The sequence below is a fragment of the Lichenostomus cassidix genome, chromosome 8 (assembly GCF_008360975.1).
Source record: "Lichenostomus cassidix isolate B80296 chromosome 8, HeHo_3.0, whole genome shotgun sequence".
NCBI classification, from domain to species: Eukaryota; Metazoa; Chordata; class Aves; order Passeriformes; family Meliphagidae; genus Lichenostomus; species Lichenostomus cassidix.
In genome coordinates this window covers 3,725,128-3,750,558 of record NC_139489.1, presented here as the reverse complement: position 1 = coordinate 3,750,558, position 25,431 = coordinate 3,725,128, and the positions used below count along the sequence as shown (strand labels likewise).

At 41.0% G+C, this 25,431-nt stretch overlaps 1 protein-coding gene across 14 annotated transcripts in view; it reads right to left on the bottom strand.

The window, feature by feature from the left end:
- DAB1 (DAB adaptor protein 1) overlaps window positions 1-25,431 on the bottom strand; it is a 398,763-nt gene that overhangs the window by 41,635 nt on the left and 331,697 nt on the right. For all 14 annotated transcript variants that reach the window (XM_085067478.1, XM_085067480.1, XM_085067477.1 and 11 more), the window contains 2 exons: window positions 13,562-13,701; window positions 11,292-11,390 (listed from right to left, as the gene is read on the bottom strand). In XM_085067478.1, the coding sequence (XP_084923604.1) occupies window positions 11,292-11,390; window positions 13,562-13,701 (239 nt within the window). The remainder of the gene's footprint in view (window positions 1-11,291; window positions 11,391-13,561; window positions 13,702-25,431) is intronic.

The following is a 25,431-nucleotide window of genomic DNA, read 5'->3' as shown; positions in this document are numbered from 1 at the left end:
ATACATTGTTTTATGCTGCCACTTCACTGTTTCAATGTGCTGGACAAGGAACAACACTTGCTGTAAGGTATTTTTGTATTCTGTGGGATGGCAGCTGCCCGGTGGCTATGGTGGGATTTCCAAGACACATCTGAGTTTATTTTCCAGCTTACCACCCTCTGCAAAATGATCAGTGAATCAAAATAGCCATAAATAAGCCAATATTTCCCTCTACTCTCAAGCCAAAGCTCCATACAGCTCAAGGGCAGCACCTTTGACCATGCCTTGCATTTTTTCCTGAGGGACTCTGGAAGGCTCTCATAGATTAAATCTTGAATTTGAGGGAGCACAGTATTCAGTAATGAGACAGTTTGCTACAGCATCTCCATATTTTTGCTGTGTTCATCTTTAAAGCTTGTGAATGTCCTTTGAGTAGCCCTTACTTTTTACAAGGTTCCTTTGTTCCTTTACACCAATATTCCTCACCCTCCTGAAATGCTTTTGATTTACATGAACGGCACAAGAAATTCCTTCACACAACTCCTAGGAGATTTGGAGGTAATTTTTTGGGCTTTAACTGTCTCAGATCTTAACTGCTTGAGATTCAGCAAGCATTACCAGCCACCCTCTTCTTGTAGCCTGTGATTTGAAAAATTCCTCAGTGAGAGGCAGCCGCTGATTCTCTTGATTTCTCATGCAAGCCCTATAAAGCAGAGCTTGAAAAGATCACAAAAAGCATACTCAAATTTAAGTTGCACTGGATAGTCATCAAACAGCAACTTCCTTGGACCGTAAATCCACTTGCACAATGTAACAAACTCTACTGGAAAAGGGGAAAAAGGTCGAGATGGATTTATTTTATACCTATTTATCTTTCTCCCAGACAGTCTCACTGATTTAGTAAGACTTTAAAGAGGGCTGAGAGAAAGCACAGGGAACAGTAAGAGTAGGAAAGGATTCTGTGAATTCACAAACTGTGTATAATAATCAGTATGTTGTGTTCATGAGCCAATTGAAAATGATGCAGAACAGTTGAGAATTGCACATGACACAATTATTTTATCATTCAAATATAGAAGTGATTTTACAATCAGAAATTAACCAAGGTATAGAAGCAAGAAACCCTGTGTTCTACGATTGGTTCCAGTGGCTGCTGATGGACTTAGGGTATTTGCACCCTAGCAAAAGATGACCCTGGAGTGATGAGCTTTACAATTCATAAAGAGCATCATGAACTACCAATCCTGGCCATAAAGACCATAACATTTTGTTTTCAGTCCTCCCACAGACAAAAAGAGAGGAAACCTTTTCCTCTGAGTTACAATTGCACGTATAAACCAGCTTCAGACAATCCCATAAATGGGATCACTCATCAATAAATCCTTCATTTGTTCAGGTCCCACAACAGACACTTCACCTCGGATATAAACCATCCACAGCAACATGACAAGTGTGTGTGCAGTGCTTGAGCCCGAAGATAAGAATAAAATAAAATGTAAAAGGCAAACCTCCAAGAGACTCTAAAGAAGAACAAAGAACCTGCAGGTAATTTTTTGCTCTATTTTCTTTTTCTTTTCTCCCTACATTATCCCAAGGTAGGAATTCCTGAAGCTTCACTCAGTAGGCGCTTGGCACACAGTGTTCCAACAGTTCTACATTTCAACTCAGGCAACAGGGAGTATTTTTAAGCTCTGCCCTGGCACCTTCCAAAAGAGATCCCTAAAGCTCCCCTTTGCCCATTTTAATGCCCAGAGTTGTTTCTTCCCTGCTCATTTTCATGTAAAGCAGGATGAATGTTTAGTTTGAGTCTTCAGCCGCTAATTGAAATCTCCGAAAGCAAACTTTGATTAACTCTCTGCACGCAGAGTTAGCCCAGCTGAGAGCACAGATCAGCTCTGCTGGCTTTTCCCTCTCCCTGCCTTGCTTTGCTCTCCTGGCCACAGTGTCACACACAGGGTTTGCCTGTCAGAAAAGCTCCCTGGCAGTGAGCTGCTACTGAAATGCAGGCAGCAAAGCCTCTCCCAGCTGTGGATGCTGGCTTCTTTCCTGCTTATTCTTTTCATTCTCTCCCCCTTTGCAGCTCCTGCACACAGCATGTCTTCACCTCATCAAAACTGAACTTACTCATTACTTCACTCCCAGCACTGCTCAGCACTGAGCCTTATGCATGCACAGGTTAGACTCACACGTGCCTCACACTTTAAAATACTTCCAAATTCCTGCATCACTCACAGGAAAGCATTTGGCTAATGAAAGACTGCAGAAGGCTGCATATAAAACCTTTTACAAACCAACTCAGCCTTTTTAAAAGCAAGGACATAATCAAAAAATTGGATTCAAATCCATATTTTGACTATCTAAAAACAAAAAAAAAAAAAAATAAAAGTACCTTGAGCTATGCAGAACCAGGGCTGGGAGCCATATGCAGTATTTTTAGATACCCAGACTTCTTATTTGCTTCAAATGTCAAGGCACTCAAGCTAATTAGTGCTCTGCCTCACCTATTCAAAGTGCTGTCTTTAAAGCCAGCAGGAATGCTGCTGCCTGCTCCCCTGGGAGCACAGTGACGTGGAATCAGGATGGGAACCACAAAGGATTAGGAAGAATTAACAGCAGGGATAGGTAGGATGCTACAAGGACAATGCTTGTTAGGGACACAAGAGGCACTGCTGGAATTCCATGATTGCCAGAGGGTGCTGGGAGCACCACGGGAGATGTTGTTCAGCCCTTGGGCTCTCCTGCCACATGCTGAGCACACAGAGCATCCACCAGAAAGGTCAGGAGTACAGGGATCTCATTTGGGAAGGCAACTTTTATGAAGAGTTGTTTTTGTACGAAGCAAAGATCTTCTGGTATGTGAAAATTTATGACTTATTCAACCGAAAGACAGAGATAAAAACAGATATTTGTGTTTGGCACCCAATGGCAGTGACCTTCCCTCTTCCCCTTCCACAAGGAACTTATTACATAAACTAAGAAGGAAAAAAGAAGGTGTTTATTCATCCCCATGGACTATCAGAGTGAACAACGCTCTTGCTGACTTCCCTGTGCTCCTGAAGGCAGAACATCACCCACTGACTTTATTCCCAATAAGTATCTATTACTGTCATCCTGCAAACTCCATGTAAATTTAGAAATAATCATTCCTGCAGCTTCCCTCTCTCATTACCCTGACAGTGAAGGACATTTGCCCCCCTTTCATCTGACCCCAGCAACAGGAAAACCCACAAGGTAGCCCAGGAATTCAGGAGCACTGACAGCATTATTGCTCCTACCAGGGCAAACACGAAATTGCAGAGCAGCCCACCAGATAAAAATGCTCTGAATAGGAAGGAAAATCAGCAGCACTCCTGGGGTGTAATACCTCCCAGCCATCTCCAAGAAAAAACTGGATTTCAAAGGAGGATATAACTTTCTGCTCTGACACCTGCTGAATGTCCCCCACTGCTCTCCAGGGAGGTTTCAGAGCATCTCAGCCGCCTGTGCTATTATTATGTCAGCACTTCTCTTGCTAAATCCTTTCCCAAGCAGTCTGAAATCCAGCCATTGTAATTCCAGGTGTGCTGAAAATGGGCCTGAAATTTTCTTCTACTGTGTGATGCATTAACCTGGCTTAAAAACACCAGGATTGCACGCAACTCTGTATTTTGGGTGCTCTTCTTATAAGACAAAATTGCAGCTGGAGGAAAAGGCATCTGGCTCTGCTGGAGATTCATTTATCTGGATCATAAAAGGGTAGTGACTACAGGCAAACTAAATCCCAGTATAACTCTGTACTTTAAGTTTTCTGCCATGGGACAAATGGGAGAGATGCTGTGCAGCTCCACTGTGCAACAGGACCCATAACAACAAATATGCTGAATTTCCACTTCTTACAAAAATTCACCCTAAATTCTGGTTAAGCATTCCAAATATTTAAATTAGACAAAATCAGAAGTGTTGGCATGGTACTTTTTACTACAACAGCTCTGTAGACACATAGCTACCCCCCCATGCAGTGGAAGCCAAATGGTAATTAGGAAATATTCCTGATATTTATTGTTTGGAACTATTATATATCACTGTTATAACTATATAATAGTGAGATTCTCCATACCATAATGCAGAATGCATGTAAGCAGCACTTCCCTTCCTTAAATCCATCCTGGTGTGCTTGCAGTAAACACCAGGAGGCTGGGTACAGCCAAAAAAGACCATCACTAAACTCATGAAATCTCATTTTCTGCCTTTGTGAAAGCAAACAACTTTTCACCCTTTTCATACTGAAAAAAAGAAAAAATACAACTGCAACAAAATTGCACAAATGATTTCAGTTTGGATAATAAGTCTGGAATATCTTTATTTTATCTTAGGGTCAGAAATTTCACAAGGCAGTTTCTGCATATCCTGACCACAACCAGGCTGAACTCAGCTCTAGATTAGAGCTTTTCCCTTTTCCACTTGAAAGGAAGAGAAATTTCAGCCTTCAAACCAAACCTCTAGATCCCCAAGACTTCACAATATTCACAATCACACCCAAGTTTTGCCTGTTGGGTTCTTTTTTTCCACAGTAACAAAACTGCCATAATCCATAAGGCTTTTACAACCCTCACACAGCAACCTGGGCATCTAAAGAATGTAACTCCATGAGCTTGTGGCTATTAAAAATCCCTGTGGAGCACTGAGAACCATCCAAACTGCCCAGGGGCCAGTTTGGAAGGCCAATAATGAATGAATTACACTAGTCAATAAGGGATGTAATTAAGGAAGTAGGTTCTTTTGACATTTACATTTTGCTAGCTGTCCCACGTCCATGAAATGTGTTATTGTTTCCCTTCTGAACTAGTGCAGTCTATAAATACCTTGTAAGAGTCATACACAGATTTTTAAGTTCTCTCCTCTGCCATATTCTAATTAGACACATTTATTGCATGTAGAACAGTAAATGCCATGTTTTACTGTTCATATTTACAAGCAGAAAGATGGAAAGTGTCAAGGAGCAGGGCATGACTTCCCAGGCAGGCAGAGCTGTGGACAAGGCACAGGAAAAACCCCAAATGTCTCCATTTCCAACTCTACGTGCAAAACTTGACTTTGCTACTTTACAGTTATTGCTCTTTATTGTTATTACATAATATTTTTATCACAGCAGTCCTTAGAAGTCCTCAGCATGGTCCAAGACCAAACGTTTCTTACAAAAGAAGTTCTATGAATAGATAAAACTGATTAAAAAAAAATGAATTAATAAATAATTACAAGGTAATTCCAGAGAGTTTATATTTAAATTCCAGCCTTTGAGAGCTAAAGGCCAGATGCCCCTTGGGACATCTTGGGATGTATGAATGCAGTAGCACCTCAGTATCATCAGGTTTAAAACAAGTTTATAGTATGGGAGTATTTTAAAGAAAAAAATAAGGGGGAACTGCATGAATATGTGTAAAGAATTCCTCCAAAATATGGTGGGCAGGATGGGAAGGGATTTGGAAGCGATTTATTGAGAAAATTGAATAAATGAATGCTGAAAGTTTTTACTATGGACTGACTCCTCGAAAGCTGATGAAGAGTAAAGGCAGCCCTGAAGAGCCTGGAAAAAACCAAATCAGCAATAGGCTGATGAAAGAGAAGAGGCAGATTGGGCGCAGGAATGCGAAGGGAAGTGTGACATGATCAAAAGAACAAGCTGAGGCAGCAATCCTGGCAGTCACGACAGATTTCAAAAATAAAAGTCAAATTTGTCAAGGACAAAGACAAGGATAACAATTGAGACATGAGATGAAGAGAGGCAGGACTGGGTTTTAACTCTCAGTGTGACAGTCAATATTGGATTTCAGAGCAGGAGTGAAGAACTCTTCGAGATATGTGGAGTTACCCTGGGTGTGGCAATCCATAAACAACACTGGGTCAGAAGGGCTGCTGAATTTACAGGGCTGAATAATAGATGATGCTGGTATTTCCCTCAGCTCTCTGAAGAGGAGGTCAGACAGAGACCTCTGGGAGTCAGGATTAAAAAGCCTGGTTTAGCCACACTGAGCTTGAGCTGTTGGCTAAACATGCAAGGAGAGGGCTGGTGACACAGATCAAGACTGGAACAGGAGACAGAGCTGGCATCACTCGGTTGGGACACAATAACCAAATTTATGTTTGCAAATTAAATAATTCTGGCAAAAAGCACAGCAGGGGAAAAACAAAGAGATCAAGGACAGAGAGCACACAGGAAATTCCAGATGAAAACGGCAGGAGAAAAATGAGGAAAACTGGTAAAATCCAGAGGCAGGAGTCATGGAGCACAGGTGGAGGATTTGTGCAGAACTGGCTGATCAGGTAAGATGCTCACAGAGGGCTGCAGCTGAGAACAGCCAGGAAGAGCCCAGCAGGAACTTCGGGAACTTCCAAAGATGTGAAGGGGACAAAACCCACCTGTGGCAGCCCCAGGCAGAGACCACCAGCAATCTCCTGGCCAATCCCACCCTCTGGCAAACACAAACCTCAGTGAACTCCTCACCCCACCTCCCCTGCTCGCTGAGGAACCAGCAGGGAGCAGAAGAAATTAATTCCTTGGTTTATTTCTATTTTTAAAGACTCAGAGACGCTGTGTGATAGAGACTTTGACAGTTTGACATTTCATCTGCTCCAGCACATGTGCTTCAAGGAATAACTGCAGATCCATGATCGTACCTCGATTTCTGGTCAGGGATGCCAGAACCAACAGATTTCCAGCAAAGTCAAGAAGTACCTTTGGTACATTTTAAATGAAGCCTCTTCTGCCAACAGTGAGAATTTTAGTCTTGCTAAAACTTGCTTTCAGCCAAGTGTAGCTGTCCTGTTAGCAATCTATCAGCATAATTAACACCATCACTCACATCGAATGGGGGAGAGCAGCAAATCCAGGGGTTATCAGCACAAACCTGAAAAAGCCACAGAACATGCTGCAAAATGCTCTGTAGAAACAGCTTGAGAAATCTGTGTGCACTAGAATGTCAAGAGAGCTTAAAAGTTCAGGAAGATGGGCAAGATGTTGGCATCCAAAACATTGGCTGGAACATATGAGAACAATAACATTATCTCAGTCAAACAGAACAACCTGAGGACAGCAAGATTATAACCATCCACCACAGGTATTATTTATTTGGATGACTTTAAGACTTAATGAAGGAGCACAATCACCAATTCCGTGGCCAGAAGAAGACAAATTAATTTCTTTTTATGGAATGCTATAGGTAAGGCTTGGTCCCCCTTACATGAAATAGGACACTGAGTAAAACCATCTCAGGCAGGTAAACCCTCAAAGATAATACAATAAAATAGAATTCTCAGCAAAGGTAATGAAGGTTGGAGTAACTGATAGATAACAAGAACAGATAGTCAAAGTGAAATATATATATTTATACACACGGTTTTCCTTCCTAGGTTTCACACCGACAGCCTGAAGAAAATGGCTACAGATCAAATATATAAAATATGACTAACACACTGCAATACTCCTCTGCAATAAATACTGAAATACCACTAGAGTATTCCTAGAAATGCTACAATCCCACAGATCAGGCCCAAGAGCTTTATTGCAATAAAGACAAGGGCCAACATCCCTGAAAAAGAATAGACTATGGAAATGAAACTCACTTTTAGTGTGCTACAAAATAGGAAAAAAATTGGTGAGATGACTGTTCTCTTCATCAGTTGGGTTACAATTCATCTGTTTAGGGTATTTCCCATAAATAAACAAGATACTGACACTGATTTACTCTGCTCTTTGGCCAATGGAGGAATCCAGATAAATAATTTAGCGACAACAGTAGCTCATAAAGAGTTATATTTTACAGCATATTCTGGTAATTTGCAAATTTAGTTATCCACGAGCTTATACAAAATTTTACTTGAACAGAAATATTTCTTTGCTTAAAGCCAAATAGCAATTTTTAGCTTTTATCTCATTTCTTTTTCCCAATGTAAGGGTTTGCCATTGAAGTGGAGAGCATTTTTGCAATTAAAGACAACAAGAGTCTAAAAAGCACACCTCACCGCATGGAGGTGGAAGGAAATCTTTTCCCAAGCATTTCAGAGGATTTAATTATAAGTTTCAAATACATTTTTGGAAGGGAACCTCCAGTAAACAGAGATTTATGGCCACATAAATAAACAATGAGACAATTACAGGCTCTTTACAGAGCCCAGATTAGTCACGCACGTCTAATGAAGCATCACTAAGCTATCACAGGGAGATGGCCTGATGTGTGTGATTAACAAAACAACACTCATAAATAGCTAACCAACAACGATGGGCCTCCACAAAATTTGCATTTCCTTCTATATGCACAGTTATGGCTTTTGTTGCTTTCTTAGCAAATCACCAACCGTTGCGTTCCACTATTAAATAACACGATGCAATTATTGGTGTTTTTGCCTGCTGCAAATCGTGGTTTTGAAAATATAAAAGAACTCTCGTGAAATATTATTAATGAAGAATATAGTGCAGCATTCAGATCTAACCAAGATGGATATGACAGAATAAATGGTAAAGAATTATTTTCATATAATATGCAGCAATGAAATCTCTCAAGGGGCATTGGGTAGGAAAGCCTGGGTTCAGTAATAATTATGGTAGGGTTTTTCTACAGTGTAAAACAAAAGAGAAATGTATATCCTTCAGGTAAGGTATACCTTTAGCAAACATAACCTGGAGAAAGCAAATGGGATGGATGGAAAACATCTGACAGCAGAAAAAAAAGGTGCATTTATAGGATTAATAGGGTCAACCCCATGTGTAGTGACAATTTTTGGCATACACACAACAGGAGAACATCCTGTTAGTCATATTAAATACAGTTTTTTGCTATCATGTTCTAAATACACTGACAAGTACTTGGAAAGGGGTATGAAGGGACCTATTTAGTTTAATCCCTGGCATGGAATGATGGAATATAAAACAGGATTGTTATTATTTCTATTGCAGTGCTGTAGATGAACTTTACTGCAGTGCAGTTGCAGTGCAAACTCACAGCAAATCCTTCTTGTATTTTTCTTGGTGAGATATATTCTTTCCAAATGATATTCCACCTTCAACTCAATCTCCTTCATGGATAAATTTACTCAAAGGGCAGAATTCCTGATAGTTGGAATAACAGCATTATTAAAATCAATACTTTTTGATGAATATTATGTTTGGAACACATTAAGGAGAGCTATAAAGCAGAGGGAGAAAAAAACCTGCTTATCATTTTCAGTAGTAACCCAACCAGAGCCCTTCATCTGTAACGAATTATGGAGCAATTCCCCTAAATCATCTCTATAAAGTCAGCTATGACACTGCCAATTTAAAAAAAAATTTGCTAGTTTTGAGCTACAAATTGATTTTTTATTGTGATAAATTAAAATCCAATAGTAGCCTACAAGATACTCAACATGAAGAAGCCCACTTTTTTTTTTTTTTCTGAATATTTTTTATCTTTTCTATCATATCAGGCTGGCACTGGGGCAGACGTGACAGCAATAGACAATGGTAGAAGTTAAGAAAGGACACTCTAGAGAAGCAAATAATCTTCCCAAAATATCCTTTTGGGAATTCCCAGATCATGGAAATGCAACTAAGGAAAAAAGTATTTTGGGGACAGAGAGGGTTGTTAAAGGAGGAGAAAGCAAATGCAAGATTATCCAGGCTCTTCCCTATTTAGGGCTGCTTTTTTCCCTGCTGCATAGAAGAAAACACCAAACTCCAAACTTTTTAAACCCTGAAGTTTCACATGGATATCAGAAGATCAGTGTGAGTAAAACACAAATCTTTTTCCAGCCCTTTATAGTTTCTTCCCATCCAAAAACCGTGGCTGAGCAATCACACAACCCCTAGTTTTGCCAGCTTGTAGGATTTTCCAGCAGGAACAGGGATGAGCTGACAGGGATGTAGATTGCCAAAGCAGGAGACAAGCTGGATGAGAGAGACTCTGAAAAGAGTGGGACAAGGCTGTGAAACTTTGGGACAAGGAGAGACCCAGGCTGGGCAAAAAACCCAAGGAATGGTGGCTGTGAAGACCTGGCAGAGCATTTCATGCCCCTCTGCTCCAAACCCTTGGCATGGCAAGCACAACTCTCTTGTTCCCAAAACATGTAAAAACTGCTGCTGAGAGCTCCCCACATGCCTTTGTCACAGCCCTGCTCCAAGAAGGACAACTCAACAGTCCTGTCCATCACTGCAGCAGCTCAGGCAGACACCTGCAAGGTGGATTTGAGGGCTGCAGTTGGTGAGTGACAGGTTCACTGTAAGGATGATATAGTTATGTCAGATTTAGAGTGTGGGATGTCAGAGTTATGAAAGGAAGGAGATTGTTCCCATGTTCCCACCTCAGTCTCTGCAGACAGGAGAGTGTGAAGGATGCTGCAGGAGAGGTGACTGGAATAAAGCACACCTCTGTTTCTAAAACACATCCCCTGTTCCCTCCTTACTCTGTGCAAAGAAATCCAATGTCTGAGAAACATTCAGAGATAAGCGCAAAAGGAATAGACTTTCTCTCTCCTGTTTTATTTTCCCAATAAAAGGCTTTAATCTTAGGAAAGTAACTGTGGCTGGGGTGCAATTTGCACTGAGAGCCCTAATTCTGACATTTCCCATTTTCTGTAACCCCAGCAATGCCCTCTGAAACATGTTTTTTGCATGGATACTTCACACAACACATCCCAAATGAGCTTTTCATTACTAACTGCTCGTATTATGTATCAGTGAGCTCAATGACATTGATTTTCTAATAATATAAATTAACTGGCAAAGATAATTTCATCTATCATCAGCAGGGTTTTATTTCTGGCACCATGTTAAACAGTTAATCTTCCAAAAGATTGAATCAAGAGCTTTTTAAAATTCAAGGCAGAGCTTAAACTGCTGTAAAAATCTTCTTAATTATGATTAAAACAGTTTGTGTGTTGTTGCTTTATGTCTAAGCAATGTAATGTTTTGCTTAGGTTTCTTCTTTTAGAGCAATTTAAAAAATCAAACATGGGATTGCTGTGGCAGAAACTGTCTAAGGCATGAAGTCTCTGCAACTTCCTCGACCAGATGCTACTGGGGAAGTTTCTGCTTGGCAGCTTCACAGAGCCAACCTCAAACTTTCTGGTATTTTTTTCCTCCCATTCCACACAAAATATAATTTTTCCACCACTGCCAACACACAAGCTACACTTTACAAGTCATGAACGGCTTGCTCTGACAGATGATAACCCTTTATCAAGTTTCTGAGATGTTTCACATGTGTTTGCCCAAATGAGATTCCACAGCCCAGCCAGGAAATGCTTCTCAAGGAACCAGGGAAAGACTCAGCTCTGTCCCACCATGCCATCACTCCACTTACCCCTGTCTTTTCATCAAAGATTTTGATTCCCCCAAAGGAAACTGTTAAGAAGACTTTTTGTTTATGTTCTCCTTTCGATCGAGCCGCAGCAACAACTCCCTGTGGGAACAAAGAGCAGGTTGGGTTGGGTTGGTTTCACAACATCTGATTGTGGACAATTCACCACTTTTCTAGGAAAAAGACTTTCCAGGAATAGTCCCCTCCTTGCTTCTGCCTTTCTCCCTTTTTTCAAGGTACCACATCTCTTTATGTTACCCAGAGAGCATTTTAAATCTGCTCCCACTTCCAACCCCTGCACTAGCTAATCCTCCATGAAATTGTTTTCATGGAAGCTGAAGGTCATTTCTAGCACACTTTTCCCAGCTATAAGCTGTTCTATTTTTTTTTTTTTTTAATAGGGAAAAACTCAACAAGCAGCAGAGGAGAGAAAATGCCAACAACTTCAGCTTAGTTCACAGTCATCTGGAATAAACAAATTGAGGTTTTCATAGTTTCATAGGAGAAAAATATTTTTTTAAAAATCAAACTACATCTCTGCTGTGAAAAAATGGTTTTGAGGGTTTTTTTTTTCTTTTCATGATCTCAGACCTTTACTTTATAAGAGAACTTGCTGACACCATCTCATGCACTATTCTCCCACAGCATAGTTAGAACAGTAACTTCTGTTTCCACCTTCTCAGAAGCCTGCCCTGACCAGTAACACTGAACTAAGATCAAATATAATCGATTGTACTCCTAAATAAATAAAAAATATCTAAATATTTTTCAGAACTTTATCTGTTTCTCTGCAATTGCAACATGTTAGGAGCTTCACTGCTGCCATTACAAGGACATGATGTCAAAAGTCACCCCAAATCTTTATGGGTGGCCTTAAAATTCATGTTGTAGGACAATGGGTTTCCAGAGCTCGTAACTTGATGCTCTGCTGTCAAACATGAATTTTTAACACTCCCTTCCTTTAACAGTTTTAGTCATTTCCCAGTACTGTTTAGATCAATCTTACCACCTGCAAACAGGAATTAGGCACTTGGGAGATGTGGAAATATTAATCCATGGAGGAGAGAGACAAAAAGCTTTGTGCAGCAGAACAGTGACAACTCCCCCCACACAGTCCCAGGAACCATGAAATGATGAGAAATACCCACCACACATTTAAATCAGGCAGGAATATTGTGGCAGATCTGACATACCAACAGAGCCCCTTTTGGAGCAGATTAATTTTTGCCTGCCACAGAACTGATTTGTAAATTATCTCCCAGATCTTGCTTTTAGGTTGTTGAACCATAAGCTGTGTGTCACCCCATGCTGAGTCCCTAATGAATAACTCATTCCCCCTGGATTGTCAGGACTGGAACCCTGCAGGCTGGTAGTGCACGAGATACCATTTAGTGATTTCTCCTCCTGAAAAAACCCAGCGATGGAAAATCCATCAGCTCTCTAGGCAGAGAGCTGGAGAGAGGGCTGGACGGAAATAAAAAGGGAAAAACAGCAGAAGGTTTGCTGCTAGACCTGGTTTGCAACCCTGAAGTGCAGAGGGGAGGTGGGAATCCAACAGCCAGCAGTGCTCTCCAGGAAAATTCAGCCTCTCCTACCTCCCCAGTAACTTCAGCTCTTCCCCACATCCCAGGGTGAGGGACAGGATGATTACTACAGAATGCTCATGCCCTGAGAGAGACTGGGCTAGAGACTCTGTACTCCAACCTTACAACCAAATCTGCCTCTGTCACTGTTTCATCTCTTCCCCAAACCTTCAGGGACCTTTCTTTATGTTCTCATGCTCCATCCTCTCAATGCACTGCCTGATTTTGTAACACATCAGCCCTGCCATTGCTGGTGCAAGACATTCTCCTCCCAGTGAGGACAACAGTTCCCCCTAAATCTGGCCAACTACACCCACCACTGTCACTCACAGGAGGTAACAGCCAGAGGCAGTGCTGTAGTTGATTAGAAATGTCATAGAAAATGCTCTGATATCCCATTTTCCTCCGCAGCCGCTCACTTCCCCTTTTGCATAATAAAATTATTCAATTTGCGGTGTGTTGTCTGTAATTTGTGGACAAATTGCAGTGGTGTCAATCACCGAGTAACTACAGAACTCGGAGATAATGTATTAAAATTAAACCAGGATAAGCAACACCAGCCAGGAGTTCATGCAAAATTGACTTGATTTCAATACATAATTAACCAGACTAAGGCTCAGTGTCACGAAAGGACAACGAGAGCAAGTTCAGGCTGAAATTTGACTCTTAATATTGAAAGTTTCACTGCACCTTGAGCTTCATCATGGAGTCCTGGCATAACTTGTCCCCTCGGGCAGCAGAAACCTCATCTATCCCGATCAGCTTGGCTTTGTAGCGGACACCTTCCCCTTTGAACCTCTTGATCAAAGTGGCTTCGCTGCGATCCTGACCTGCAAAGACAACATGGAAACGAGCATGTTTACAGGAAAACAAATGGATAAACACAACTAAATGGCAAATCAGATCTAACCCCTACCCCAATGCATGCAAACGTTGCAAGGAAATGAGGAGGAAATGCTCGTTCGATAAAACCTTTTGGCCTCGCTACCTCGGAGGAATTCGCAGTGGAACTGTTGCCATACTGAATCTCCTGCATGGAATTTGCACACAAATTAGGTTTACAGAAGTAACAGATAAACCTGAATCACAGCTCGTGGATCTGAAAACTTGTGATCTGTGCGAGTTGTTTTAATCCCAACTCACAGGAGAATTCGACGTTGTGCAGACAAAACTCTAACAGAAACATGCTACTATTTCTTTGTAAACTGACTCATCTGAGCAATATTTACACTATTAACATTTGAAAGGTGGAAAACCAAATTATAGCATTTGCCTATGAAACACTGCTGCTTTAGAACTCCTTGTTCTATTCTTTTTGCATATAAACATTCACAGAAACAACATAACTGGCAAAGGCTACTCTTGCAGGCTTCCCCTGAGAAACTCAAAAAAAGGCAAGAAGATGTTTCTCAATAAAAAAACTTGGGATTTATTTCTCTCCTTTTTGCATATTTTTCTTTTCATTACTCTATTATTATTATATTATATTATTATATTATTATATTATTGTTACTATTACTATTACTACTACTACTATTTCAAATATTAAACTATTCTTATCTCAGCCCACAAGTTCTCTCCCTTTTACCCTTCCAATTCTCTTCCCCTCATCCTGCTGGGAGAGGAGTGAGCAGATATGTGGTGCTTAGTTTCTAGCTGAGGTTAAACCATGACACCAATGGACCTAAACTGCCTGAACCACACGACTGTGACACCACATGGCCCACAAAAGGACATCTCTGTCAGGAAAACTTCCTCCCCTTTCCCTGAGTGTCTGCAGAACAGTTTTTACCACGTCTCAGCTGGAAGAAATACGTTAGTTAGGGAATCAGTCTTCCTAAAATTGATTAAACATATATTTTGCAGCTGCCGGTGGAATTTCTTGCTAGGATCTCAAAAAAAAGCCAGCAGTGAGCTGTAAATAACTGCAAGCAAACAAACAACAGCCAAGGCACAAAGAAGCAGGCAAAACAGTGAGATATTACAGAATTAACAGTTTCTTGGACCCAGCCAATTCCTCAAAAAAATCTTGTCTAAACATAGACAGACATTGCTAGAATTTACACTATTGCCACCTAAGGGCTCTAGCCACAGATTCTTGCAGTAAAGTAAAAGAATTGACCAAGAATGAACCACAGTCTGCTAAAACAGGAATCACGGGTCAGAATCTAGTCTTAGTCAACATTTGAGAATTCTGGCCCAAACTTTCTCCAAAGCTCATTCCCAGTTAAAAGGTCAGATTTAAGCACAAACGAAATTGATATAATTAATATCATAAATACTAATATAATCTGCTACCATAAAGCTATTTTTTGCTTAGCAGAAGTATAGAAGCTTTGGGGAAAAAATGCTGTTTTGTTTTGTATTTCTATTAAAATCACCTTCTTCAGCAACCAGCACTTGGGTCAACTTTGGTAATTTACACTCCTGTCAAGCAGATCAACAAGTTAGGTTCAAAACTATGGATTAAAGTCTTTACAATGCCATTATGAGCATATTTGACCAGCAAAGAGCACTTCCAAATGAAGACACTCATTTGGCTCCCTTCCCTCCGAGCAGAGCACTGCGAACTAATGATGGATTAAATGCATATTAAAAAAAAACAGAGCTATTTTAAGCATTTTGAGATCTTCAAGTATGTTTGAGCTCACAAATGCTATTTCTCTCTATGAAAAACATCAGCTCAGAGCAATGTTTTAATGCAAAATTTGTAGCCCCTTAAAACAAAGCAGCCCATAAGTGCTGCTGTGATCGTTCAGCAGCTACCCAAGTGTTTCCCTTGGTTTCTTCTCACCCCTACCCCCTCAAAAGAATTGGGCAGGACTGAAACTTCATGATCTTACATTATCTTGTGTTTAAAAAAAAATAAAAAAGGCAAATGAGACACAAGTGATGGATCAGAAACTCTCAGCAGTGCTCATATCATTCCCCAGGGAAACATCAAGGCAGATGTTGGCACCATCAGCTAAAACCAATGAAAAACCATTTCCCACTTTCAGCCTCCGGAGTGGGGCAGGAGGGAGAACATCTGGAGACACGACAAAGTACAACCATAACAGTGGACTTTTCCATATGTCTTTTATACTTGCAAAGACATCCTGTTGATTTGCAATAAATACGATCCAATTCCAACAGCTTCCTTCCCCAAAATCTTCAGCTTTACACCTTCCTCAGAGCCAAAGGCAGCTGTGAGCTGACAGCAGGAGCATGTCAGTGTTCAAGAGTCTTTTCTGGGTCCAAGTTGTGACTGTGACCTTGCATTAATCTGTTATTTTAACATTTAGCCTTATTTCAACCTCTGCTGTATTTTATTGCACGTAACTAAATCCCTGCCATTAACAGCCCACTCGAACACAACTTATGGCCGTGTCTGCTTAGGCACAACTCCCATGTCAATTATGACCCAGATTAAGCAGGATGAAGTGCTTTTGGGATAAATGACTGGGAAAAATCATCAACCTGAAAATGATGTCGATCTCTGAAGCCGCGGCGGAAGCTGCAAATTGCTGGAGACTACAAATTCATCCGTGAAACCCCAGAGCATATGTCCTGTGCAGAGCACAGCATGCACACTGCCCTATATTGTGGCTCAGCCATCTGCAAGTCACCATTCCTCAGCACACACCCAGATCTCTGATTCCCACCCAACCTCTGATCTATAGTCATTCATATTTCCCAAATTTGGGTGCTGTAATCAGCACTGAAAAGCTGCCTACCTGCTTGGGAAATTAGCATGTGATGCTGTCAGTGCAGCTGGTTGTACAGCAGCCCTGAGGTGTGAGATTTATTGGGGGGATGATACTTCATTTGAACCCTGGACACTTGGAAGGCAGATAGTTCAGACTGTCATAAACATCTCATCATTGAAACAAAAAAAGGGTGGGTTTTTTTAAATGACAGTTCTGGAGCAAGGCTCTTTCTGTATTTGAAACTGCATAAATAAGAGGTGGCTGAATTACGAGGCTGTAACTCTTCTGAAGCTTCAGAGGAGGGTGAGTGATAACGTGAAACCACTAAACCAGAGCTGTGCCCATGCCAGGAACACGCCCAGGGAGGTGACGATCCTAAATTAAATGTCTGTATCAAAGATCCATGGGTACTTTCCAATGGCTTGCTCTAAAAATTCTTTCATAGTTTATTTTTTATAAGCAAAAAAATGTCCCAGGCATTTGTTCACAACTCAACACAAGCAATTCACAATCCAAAATGGAACAAGATTATCAAAACTAAAATCAATTCGATTCTCATGCCCCAAACTGAGAAAAAACGCAGAAGCTAAAAACCCACTAAAAAGCCATACAAACTCAGTTTAGAAAGGTGATCACTTTTCATTAGAAAATGTGCCAATCTAGATCCAGGCAAAGTTTTGTTTGCAGTGCACAGATTTATAACCCTCGGAGGCTCTTAAAATGTAAATGTAAGAGTAATTATTTTATTTTTATCTACTTCTGTAGATGCCACCACACACCCTAGAGCCATATGTGCTCCAGCTGGACCCCCTGCTTCTCTGTGAGAAGAAAACATGACCTTTGCTGCAGAGCTGTGACATTGCACTTGGACTTTCACAGTCTTTTAGGGAACAATAAATCCCCAGAGCTGGGTGATGCAATGTGCTCCCAAGCTCCCATCTGAAGTGGAGAGAGGCTTAGCAGCATGATCAGCATCAATGTACTTTATCCATCTCACTAAAGCTACTGTAGAAGTCATAAACAAGGTTTGTAACGCAGTCAATCATTTTTATTCAGGGCACTATCCCTTAATTAAACTGGAATTCCCTCAAGCAAGCTGGAGACAGCCCCAAACACAAACCCCCAAGTACTCAACCCAGGTACCTCGAGTCCAGTCAGTCCCAAGGGTGACTGGCAAACAGTCCAAGGGGGAAATAAGCTGTTGTGGAAGATCCAGGATGGAGCAGCCCGAGGTGAATTCCAGAGATGCTGTGGGGCTGTACCCTGCAGGAGCAGCCACTGGGGCTCCTTGGGAAGCTCCCAAGGCAGCACCATCCCCTGCCTTTGCCATCAAGAGGCAGAGCTGTGCTTGTGTCAGGTTATTTGCCTCCCCACACTGAATTTTGCAGCCTGAAGCTTGTGGCTAGCACAGACCTTTCCCATGGGAACTTTTTTCTCTTTTCTTCCTGCGTTTTATAAACAAAGATAAAGTTTGGATGTTATTGAAAGCAGTTTCTTGGGATGTGGACAGTTCAGGCCTGGCCAATCAGGCCTAGCGGGAGGCTTCAAACTGACCAATCCAGGTGACCTTTGAAAAGTCTATATGAGATGGAATTAAATAATAAAAGCTTCTTCTGGATGCCACTTTGAACCTGGGTCTTCTTGCTCTGCTAGTGGCTCAACAGCAACAGCAGCTCAGCCCAGGTTTGCTTCCCAGGCACTGCGTATTTCAGCGAGTGTTCTGAGGAACCTCACCCTCACTCCTGGTACAAGGATTACACTTGATTTCGGCTCTCAGCCCAACAGAACACCAAGCTAACACTGTATTAATATGCTAAAGTTTAGAGCAAACGCTGTTCATCCTCCCAGGGGATCTGTAAGGGAGTGTATTTCACAAATAGAAAAAGAACATAAAGCAAAGCCCTGCTGCAGAGAGAACACTGTTGCTCTTTCTGTCCTCCCCACAACACACTCAGCATTCCTCGTAGCACTTGCTAATCTAAACCAATAACCCTGGAAATGGCTATATCCTTTATTTAAATGTGTGAAGCCCTCAGGGCATAATCTGAATTTCTTGATTTTACGACTGTAAAATATATAATGATATTATCACCAAAGTCAATAACATGCTCCTGGCAATCAATTCGCTGAAGAACGACACAGCGCTGTCTTTTTTTTTTTTTTCTTTTTTTCTGACTAATAAACTGTCAAAGTTGTATCCATTCAAATTATGTACACATTCAAATTATAAACCTGAAATAACACCTCCTTCAGTATCACAGGGCTGAAAAACAATCCCATACACACTTATAAACAGCCTACATCTTCCTGGGGCAATTAGCATTTTTATGGGTTTTTATGGCATCAGTGCAGCAGAAAATACAAAACAGCGTGGTGCAGAATGACCTCTAAGATGCCACATAGACTGAAGACTCCTAAATTAATTGCTAAGTGAAAGGTATTTCCCATTAGCTGTGCATATATATGCACCTAAATACATATATATATACACATGCCTGATCTTATCTATTTGCACATATACATACACACATGATGTGCAGATTCATTTGGTGTCAATTATCCAAAGAAAACTCACAGCAATTTTAATCAACTACAGATTTCCCTAGGAAAAAACACCTAACTACATGAGCAGGTGTAAAAGAGAAGATACTCACGTGCAATTAAATGTACATTTCAGCATAGCAGGAACTAAAAGGAATCATGAAAATAACTCTGATTACTCTCCTTGATGGCACATTTTCCTCAGTGGCTTCATAGAACCTCAAGACCAAAAGAGACGACTCAAAATGATCCATCACAGAAAAAGGGATGGATTTTGGAACCACAACCACAGCACCTTGGGAATGCAATTCTTTCTTCATAAGCCTAAAAAAGTTCAGTGCAGCATGCTTATTTGGGGTTTTTAAACTAAAAAACCCTTACAAATTCTCAGATTCTCCTGCTATCTGTTAATCTAATTTTTTTTAAATTTTCTGCTAGAACTAGGAATCTTTGCTGGGTCATGTATTTGTCACTGTCCTTGGGAGCACAACTGCCCAAACCTCCAGTGTGGCACCCACAGATCTGCCAGAGAAAAAGAAAATCATTTTCCTTTTTCAACATAACATTTAGAAAAGAAGCCACATCGTAACTTAGAAGTCTATGCACCCAAAAATTAACTTCTGGTATCATCAACAGCATTCTCTTCCTCTAACAATACTTCTCAAATGAGTTTCTTGCAATTAACCATTTTAACTTTTTTTTTTTTTTAACAGGATAAATACTTGAGGTTTTTTACTTCAAGATTTATAGTTCATCTCAAGTGATCAGGGCACAATCACAGCACATGTTGCTCACAACATCAAGCACTGCTGCCTTTTAAATGAAGACATACTTTGGATTTCACACTTTATTTCCATGATAAAGGCTAATCCCTAGAAACTGAAAAAAAACTACTGATGGAGTGAAATACAACCTGTTTATGGGGATACAACCCTAAAAAGAATGTTAAAATTTCATAAGGAATAAGCACCTCTTATCCACATAGGTCCCTTGGTACAAAACCCAATATAGGGTACAACTTGAGTGCAAACTTCTCTTTTCATCACTTGACAGGGAATATCCTGAAAAGTCTGCAAGATGTTGTTCTGGAGTTTTAATGCCCCATTTTGAGGGCAACACAATTTGTCCTGAATGCAAAGAACGAGAATCCTTCCACAGAAAATGACAAACCACGATAAGAGGGGACACAGAAACCACTCCGGAGGCTCAATGAACTTCTATTATGGTTTAATTTAAAAACATTACCTCCAATTTTAAGCACAGATAAAGGCTCTCCAGGAAAACTCAATCATCATTCCGACAATCATCTCAGCAGTGCTCCCCGATTGCTCAGCACTGCTGTTCACAAAACCTCCAGCTGAGAGATTTTATGGCTTCTGGCATTATTAGCCTGAGAATTACAGCACTCGAAAGCACCTCCACAGCCCCACTCCTAGAACCAAGGCTCCTCTGTAAGTAAATAAGAAGTTCCCTCATTATTTCCTGTCCTTGAGCCGAGCTTTTTAAGGAGAGCTGTTGTTCATCAGGTGGCAACAACTGCACTTGCCATGTTTTTACCTTAACACTTAATGCAAGATGAACACAACACGCATTTTACCACCTCCAAAGCAAAATGGTTGGATTGAATTATTTCCTTACACTACAATGAAGTCCGTGTGAGTATGTCAAGAGAAGGGTTCTGCTATTTACAGAGGAGGCCTTGGTGTAAAATAATGTTTGATTAAAACTTGGGACAAATCTCAGTGATGGAGAGTCTGGGGCGAGCAGCCGGGAGAAGGCAGTGATTGAGCACCCAGGCTCCACAGGCAGATGACAAAGCACTCATTTTCCTTTTAGCCAGAAGGCTCACTGATCAATTTTATTTTCTTAGATGGTTTTTGAGATGACAGGATATGGGCACATCTTCAGACACAGAAATGACCAAAAGCTGAATGTAATTAAACTTCCTTTCAGCCTCTCGACCATGCAAGTCTTCATAAATCTTTGAAAGTCATTTTGTAATGGAGCCTTTTACAGGCTGTGTGCAGAAGCAGCTGAAATTCCAAATTTTACACTGATTTAAAGTGAAATGAGACCCTGCAATAAAACTTCATTTTGGAGTACTAACCTTGTTCAGCAAGCCCCAGGGAATGACCAAAAGTGAAACAAGGGAAACTTGGCAGTCCATTTTCTGCTTTTAGAGAATTAAAATTATGTTTTCTGGACAAGTAGAGGGGAAGGGAGAAGGGGGAAGAGGGAAGACAGGTATTTGTGGACTCTCCTCTTAAGAGACAGAAGATTTTTTTCACTTAATGTTTCAAAGCTTAGGTAAATGTTTAAATCAAGCAGACATCAAAATGTCAAATACATGCAGCCCTTGGGAAAAACAGGGTCATCAACCATTTCATTCCTTACCCACCTGCCTGGATGTCAGTATGAAATCAGTAGTTTCTGAGCTAAAACCAGCTAAGAAAAGGTAATTGATGTTACAGTGATCCTTAATTTGCCTTATTATGTGCACTGCATTTGGATGGGGCATCATAAAAGCCCAAGCACTCTGCAGACCAAAGGACCTGTTACAGCTGTACTCACATGCCCAAGCAGAACAGTCCCAATGGGGCACTCAGCTGACACCATCTGCTGCCAAAATCTCTGTAAAGGACTTCCAGAGCAGCAAGGAGAGGACAGGCCAAAGGAGCTGCTAAATAATCCCAGAATGTGTCATTTCCCAACCAAAGCTGAACTTGTTGGGGGAGAGGAAAGTCAGACAGAATTGCCTTTCCTTCCCAGCTCCACCCTAGCACTGAGAAGCACCTTAAAGCAGATGAAAACTTAGCCAACACAATCTGATCATTTACAGATAAGCATCTAATTAATTATTTTGGTACGTGAACATGCAACAAGATCTGCAGAGTTGCTGGATTTCCCTGATTCCTCTTAAATCCTACAAAAACTGTAAGAGCTCAGAACTCATTAAAAAAAAAAAATCAAGCTGCTTTTAGGTGTCTCCCTATATCTGACTTTAAATATGTAGTTTTCAGGAACAATTTTAATTAGACTTTCACTAATCCAGGACACAGACATGCATGTGTTTACACACTGTGCCCCAAAGTCATGTCAAGACACACAAATTCACCATTTACACTTCAAAGCCTACAAAATATATTCTGTTGATGAGCCTATCAAGGAGTTTAGTTTTTGTTATGTATAGAGAAAGAGAAAGGGTGGAGAATCAGTTCCCTTCATACAAATACCAGATTCCTGTGCTGCCCTAAGATAAATGTTAATTCCCTGGGACTATAAAAAGAGCAAGTTAAGAAAAGGTTATGCTCTGGTGATTAACATTCCCAAATTTCTCACACGTTCAATAAGATAAAAAAAAAATTCTTTCCACTCAAGATAACTAATTACAGACTCTAAAGTCCCCAAAGACAAGAGCAATAGCCTGTAACAGCTGAAGCAGGAGGACAAAGCCATTCATTGATTTACACTTCACCCTCTCCTGTCACCACTGTGGTGTGCAGGCACAGAAATGGGGCTGTGCACCACTCTGGATGGATTCATGGCCACCTTTCCCCTTCCAGCCATCCCCTTTGTCAATGCAGAGCTTCATGCTGCTGAAGGCTGCTGTCAGTGCTCGACAGAACGATCAGTGGGTCACAGCAGGCTGGGAACATCTGCAAACTGCACAGTCTGGGGGCTGTGCTTGTGTTCCTCCACTGGTTTTGTTCCCCAGTGCAAATAAAGTCTCGCCTAAATCACAGGACTTGGTCCTCTGGGGAGAGAAGGTGAACATCACTCATAAAGAATTAAAGGTTCCCAGCCCCACCTCTCACTTCACTTAACCCCAGAACCACTTCAAACCCCACTGAGACCCCAGCTGGAAACAACAGTGCAACTGCAGGACAATCCTCATCCTTTTTCCTATGGAATTAGCGACCCTGACAATTACATCCAGATTTATTAGTTGTTCTGCTAATATTGCTATAAAACACACCTCTGGAACATTCAGGATCCCTAAGTTTCTGCCTTAAAAGCTGGCTCCAAGGGCATGGCATTAAAGGCAGCACATGGCCTCAGAAGGGAACTATGCACCCACCCTGTGACACCTCACACAGAAAAAGAATGAAAGTGTCATGTTAAAAAAACCCCACAGTAAATAGGTTTAAAGAAATTATCCTAAGATCACATTAACTCAATAAGAAAAGCAGCTGATATTTATTTTCTATAGTCAAATGGAAATACCAGTATTCACCACAAGGCAGCCAACAAAAAAAACAAACCACTCTTTCCCTGCTGAAATTGTTCACGTTTTGTTATCCAATGTTTCAGGAAGAAAATTATTTTCATTTTGGCCTCCCACTGCCTCTGCAACATCAGAGAATGTCTCTCCCTGTAGGAAAAACAATAGGAGGCAAAGAGGAAAGCAGCTTTTTTCCTGAGACTTTGGGCTAAAAAACGCCATCAATTTCAAAATTACAACAGTGGCAAAGTGCTTCTTTCAATCTGGTCCTTTCATTTTTGCCTCCTGCTGCCATTCCCATTGTCAAAGTGGCAGCAGGAGGCAGGAATGAAAGGACTACTGCTGGCAGTCACCCTTGGGCAAAGTGCTGATAAGGAGTAAAACACCCCTGTGCCAGAGCGAATTCCAGAGGTAAGAAATTGGGGTTTGCACATCTCTCAGGTGTGCAAAGCCATGGAGGATCAGCACATCAGGAGAACTCCTCTCTTCCTGGAACTGCACTGAGCAGGCATCAAGGAGCCACAGGGTTTGGTGCTCAGGAAACTGAGAGTGAATGGATGGGAAAGTAATGAAATACAGCAAAAACAGACTGACAAGCCCCACCAGCTAACTCTGCGTCAAGTAAGAGAGGAAAATACTCAACCAGGAAAAGCTGGGGACTTTTTCAAGACATTGGGTAGATGAGTTGAGTTGTAAAGGCACAAAGACCCAAGTGACCGTGTTTGAATCCAAAAAGTCTACTGGTATGTGAAGAGAAGCAGGAAATTGAGTGCCAAAATTTTTACAAATTCTAACACATTTGCTGAGCCACCCGCAGAGCAGTCCAGTATTTCAGAGCTGTTCACTTAAAGAGCAGCCAGAAAGAAATCACTCACAACTCTCCAAACATCAAATTATCTCATCTGCAAGCCAGAGAGATGCTCCTAAAACATTGACTACAACTAACCCAAGTCATCACCTCTGTCTCTTGCCCTTTTCTGAAGCTTCCAAGGAATCCAAACTCAGCTGCAAATCAGTGTCCTCCAAACACAACTCTTTCAAAAGGATGCCTTCATTCCCTGGCAGGAGGAGCTCCATCCCCAGCTGACAGTACCTGCAGGTGTCTCTGCTTTCTGCCCACAATGCTGTCTGACAGCTGGGCGCTGCAGGGATGACTGAACTGGATCCTTTTTGGAAGAAATACGGGTGCTAAAGGGACAGTTTAACCTAATTCTGGGAAGTTTTAAGCAGCTGGAGCAAATCAAGACAGAGGGTAGGAGCTGTGTCCCAGCCTGGCCCTGCTTAAGGCTTGGAAGAGAACAGATTTGCCAAGATTACCCACATGGTTTTACTGCTTTTGTGCTAACAAGAGTTCATTACGAGAGAGCAAAACATTTCCCTGAAGACCTTGAGGGGAAACGTGTGAACAAAGTCATCTTCATCTACAGAGAGTCTTTGAAAACAGAGAAAACAACTGGGAAGCAAATAAAGGGGCTACTAAAATTGAATATGTTATTATTTTTCATTGCCTGGATTAAGTAAAAGGAAGGTTATCTTCGCTGAAATTGAGCCATGAAAAAGGTACTTTTTCCCCACTAAAAATAAAAAGCATGCTATTTTACAAATAAAAGCACTATTATTACTTGTGCTAGAGCTGAACAACAAAAACTTATGAAGCTTGAAAACTCTATTCTGTGCAATAAGCACCTAAAACGTTTCATCACCTGTGTTTGTTAAAATAATAAAGGAAGATCATTTAAAAAAAAAAGATCCACATAAACTGAAAGTGAGAAGACTTTTTTGCTAAGGTCAGATTCTCTGTTAACTTAACCTGTAGAAAATCCTTGTTGCATTAACTGAAAGCACATGCAGATAAAACCATTCTGCTGAAATCAACACTGCCATAAAGAGAGGCTGCAGGGGGGAAAGTAGATTGTATTTATACCATCAAAATATCACCAGAATTTTAAATCATTATTACTCCTCTTGCAGTTGTGCTTGACTTCTGAAGAGTGCAAGACCTGTCTGTTTGGTGTAATACTCTCATTATTTGGCTGCTGGTAACATCACACTTTGCTGGCTGTTTCTACCTCTTAACAGATTTTTTCAGCTGAAAACACTGATCAAAT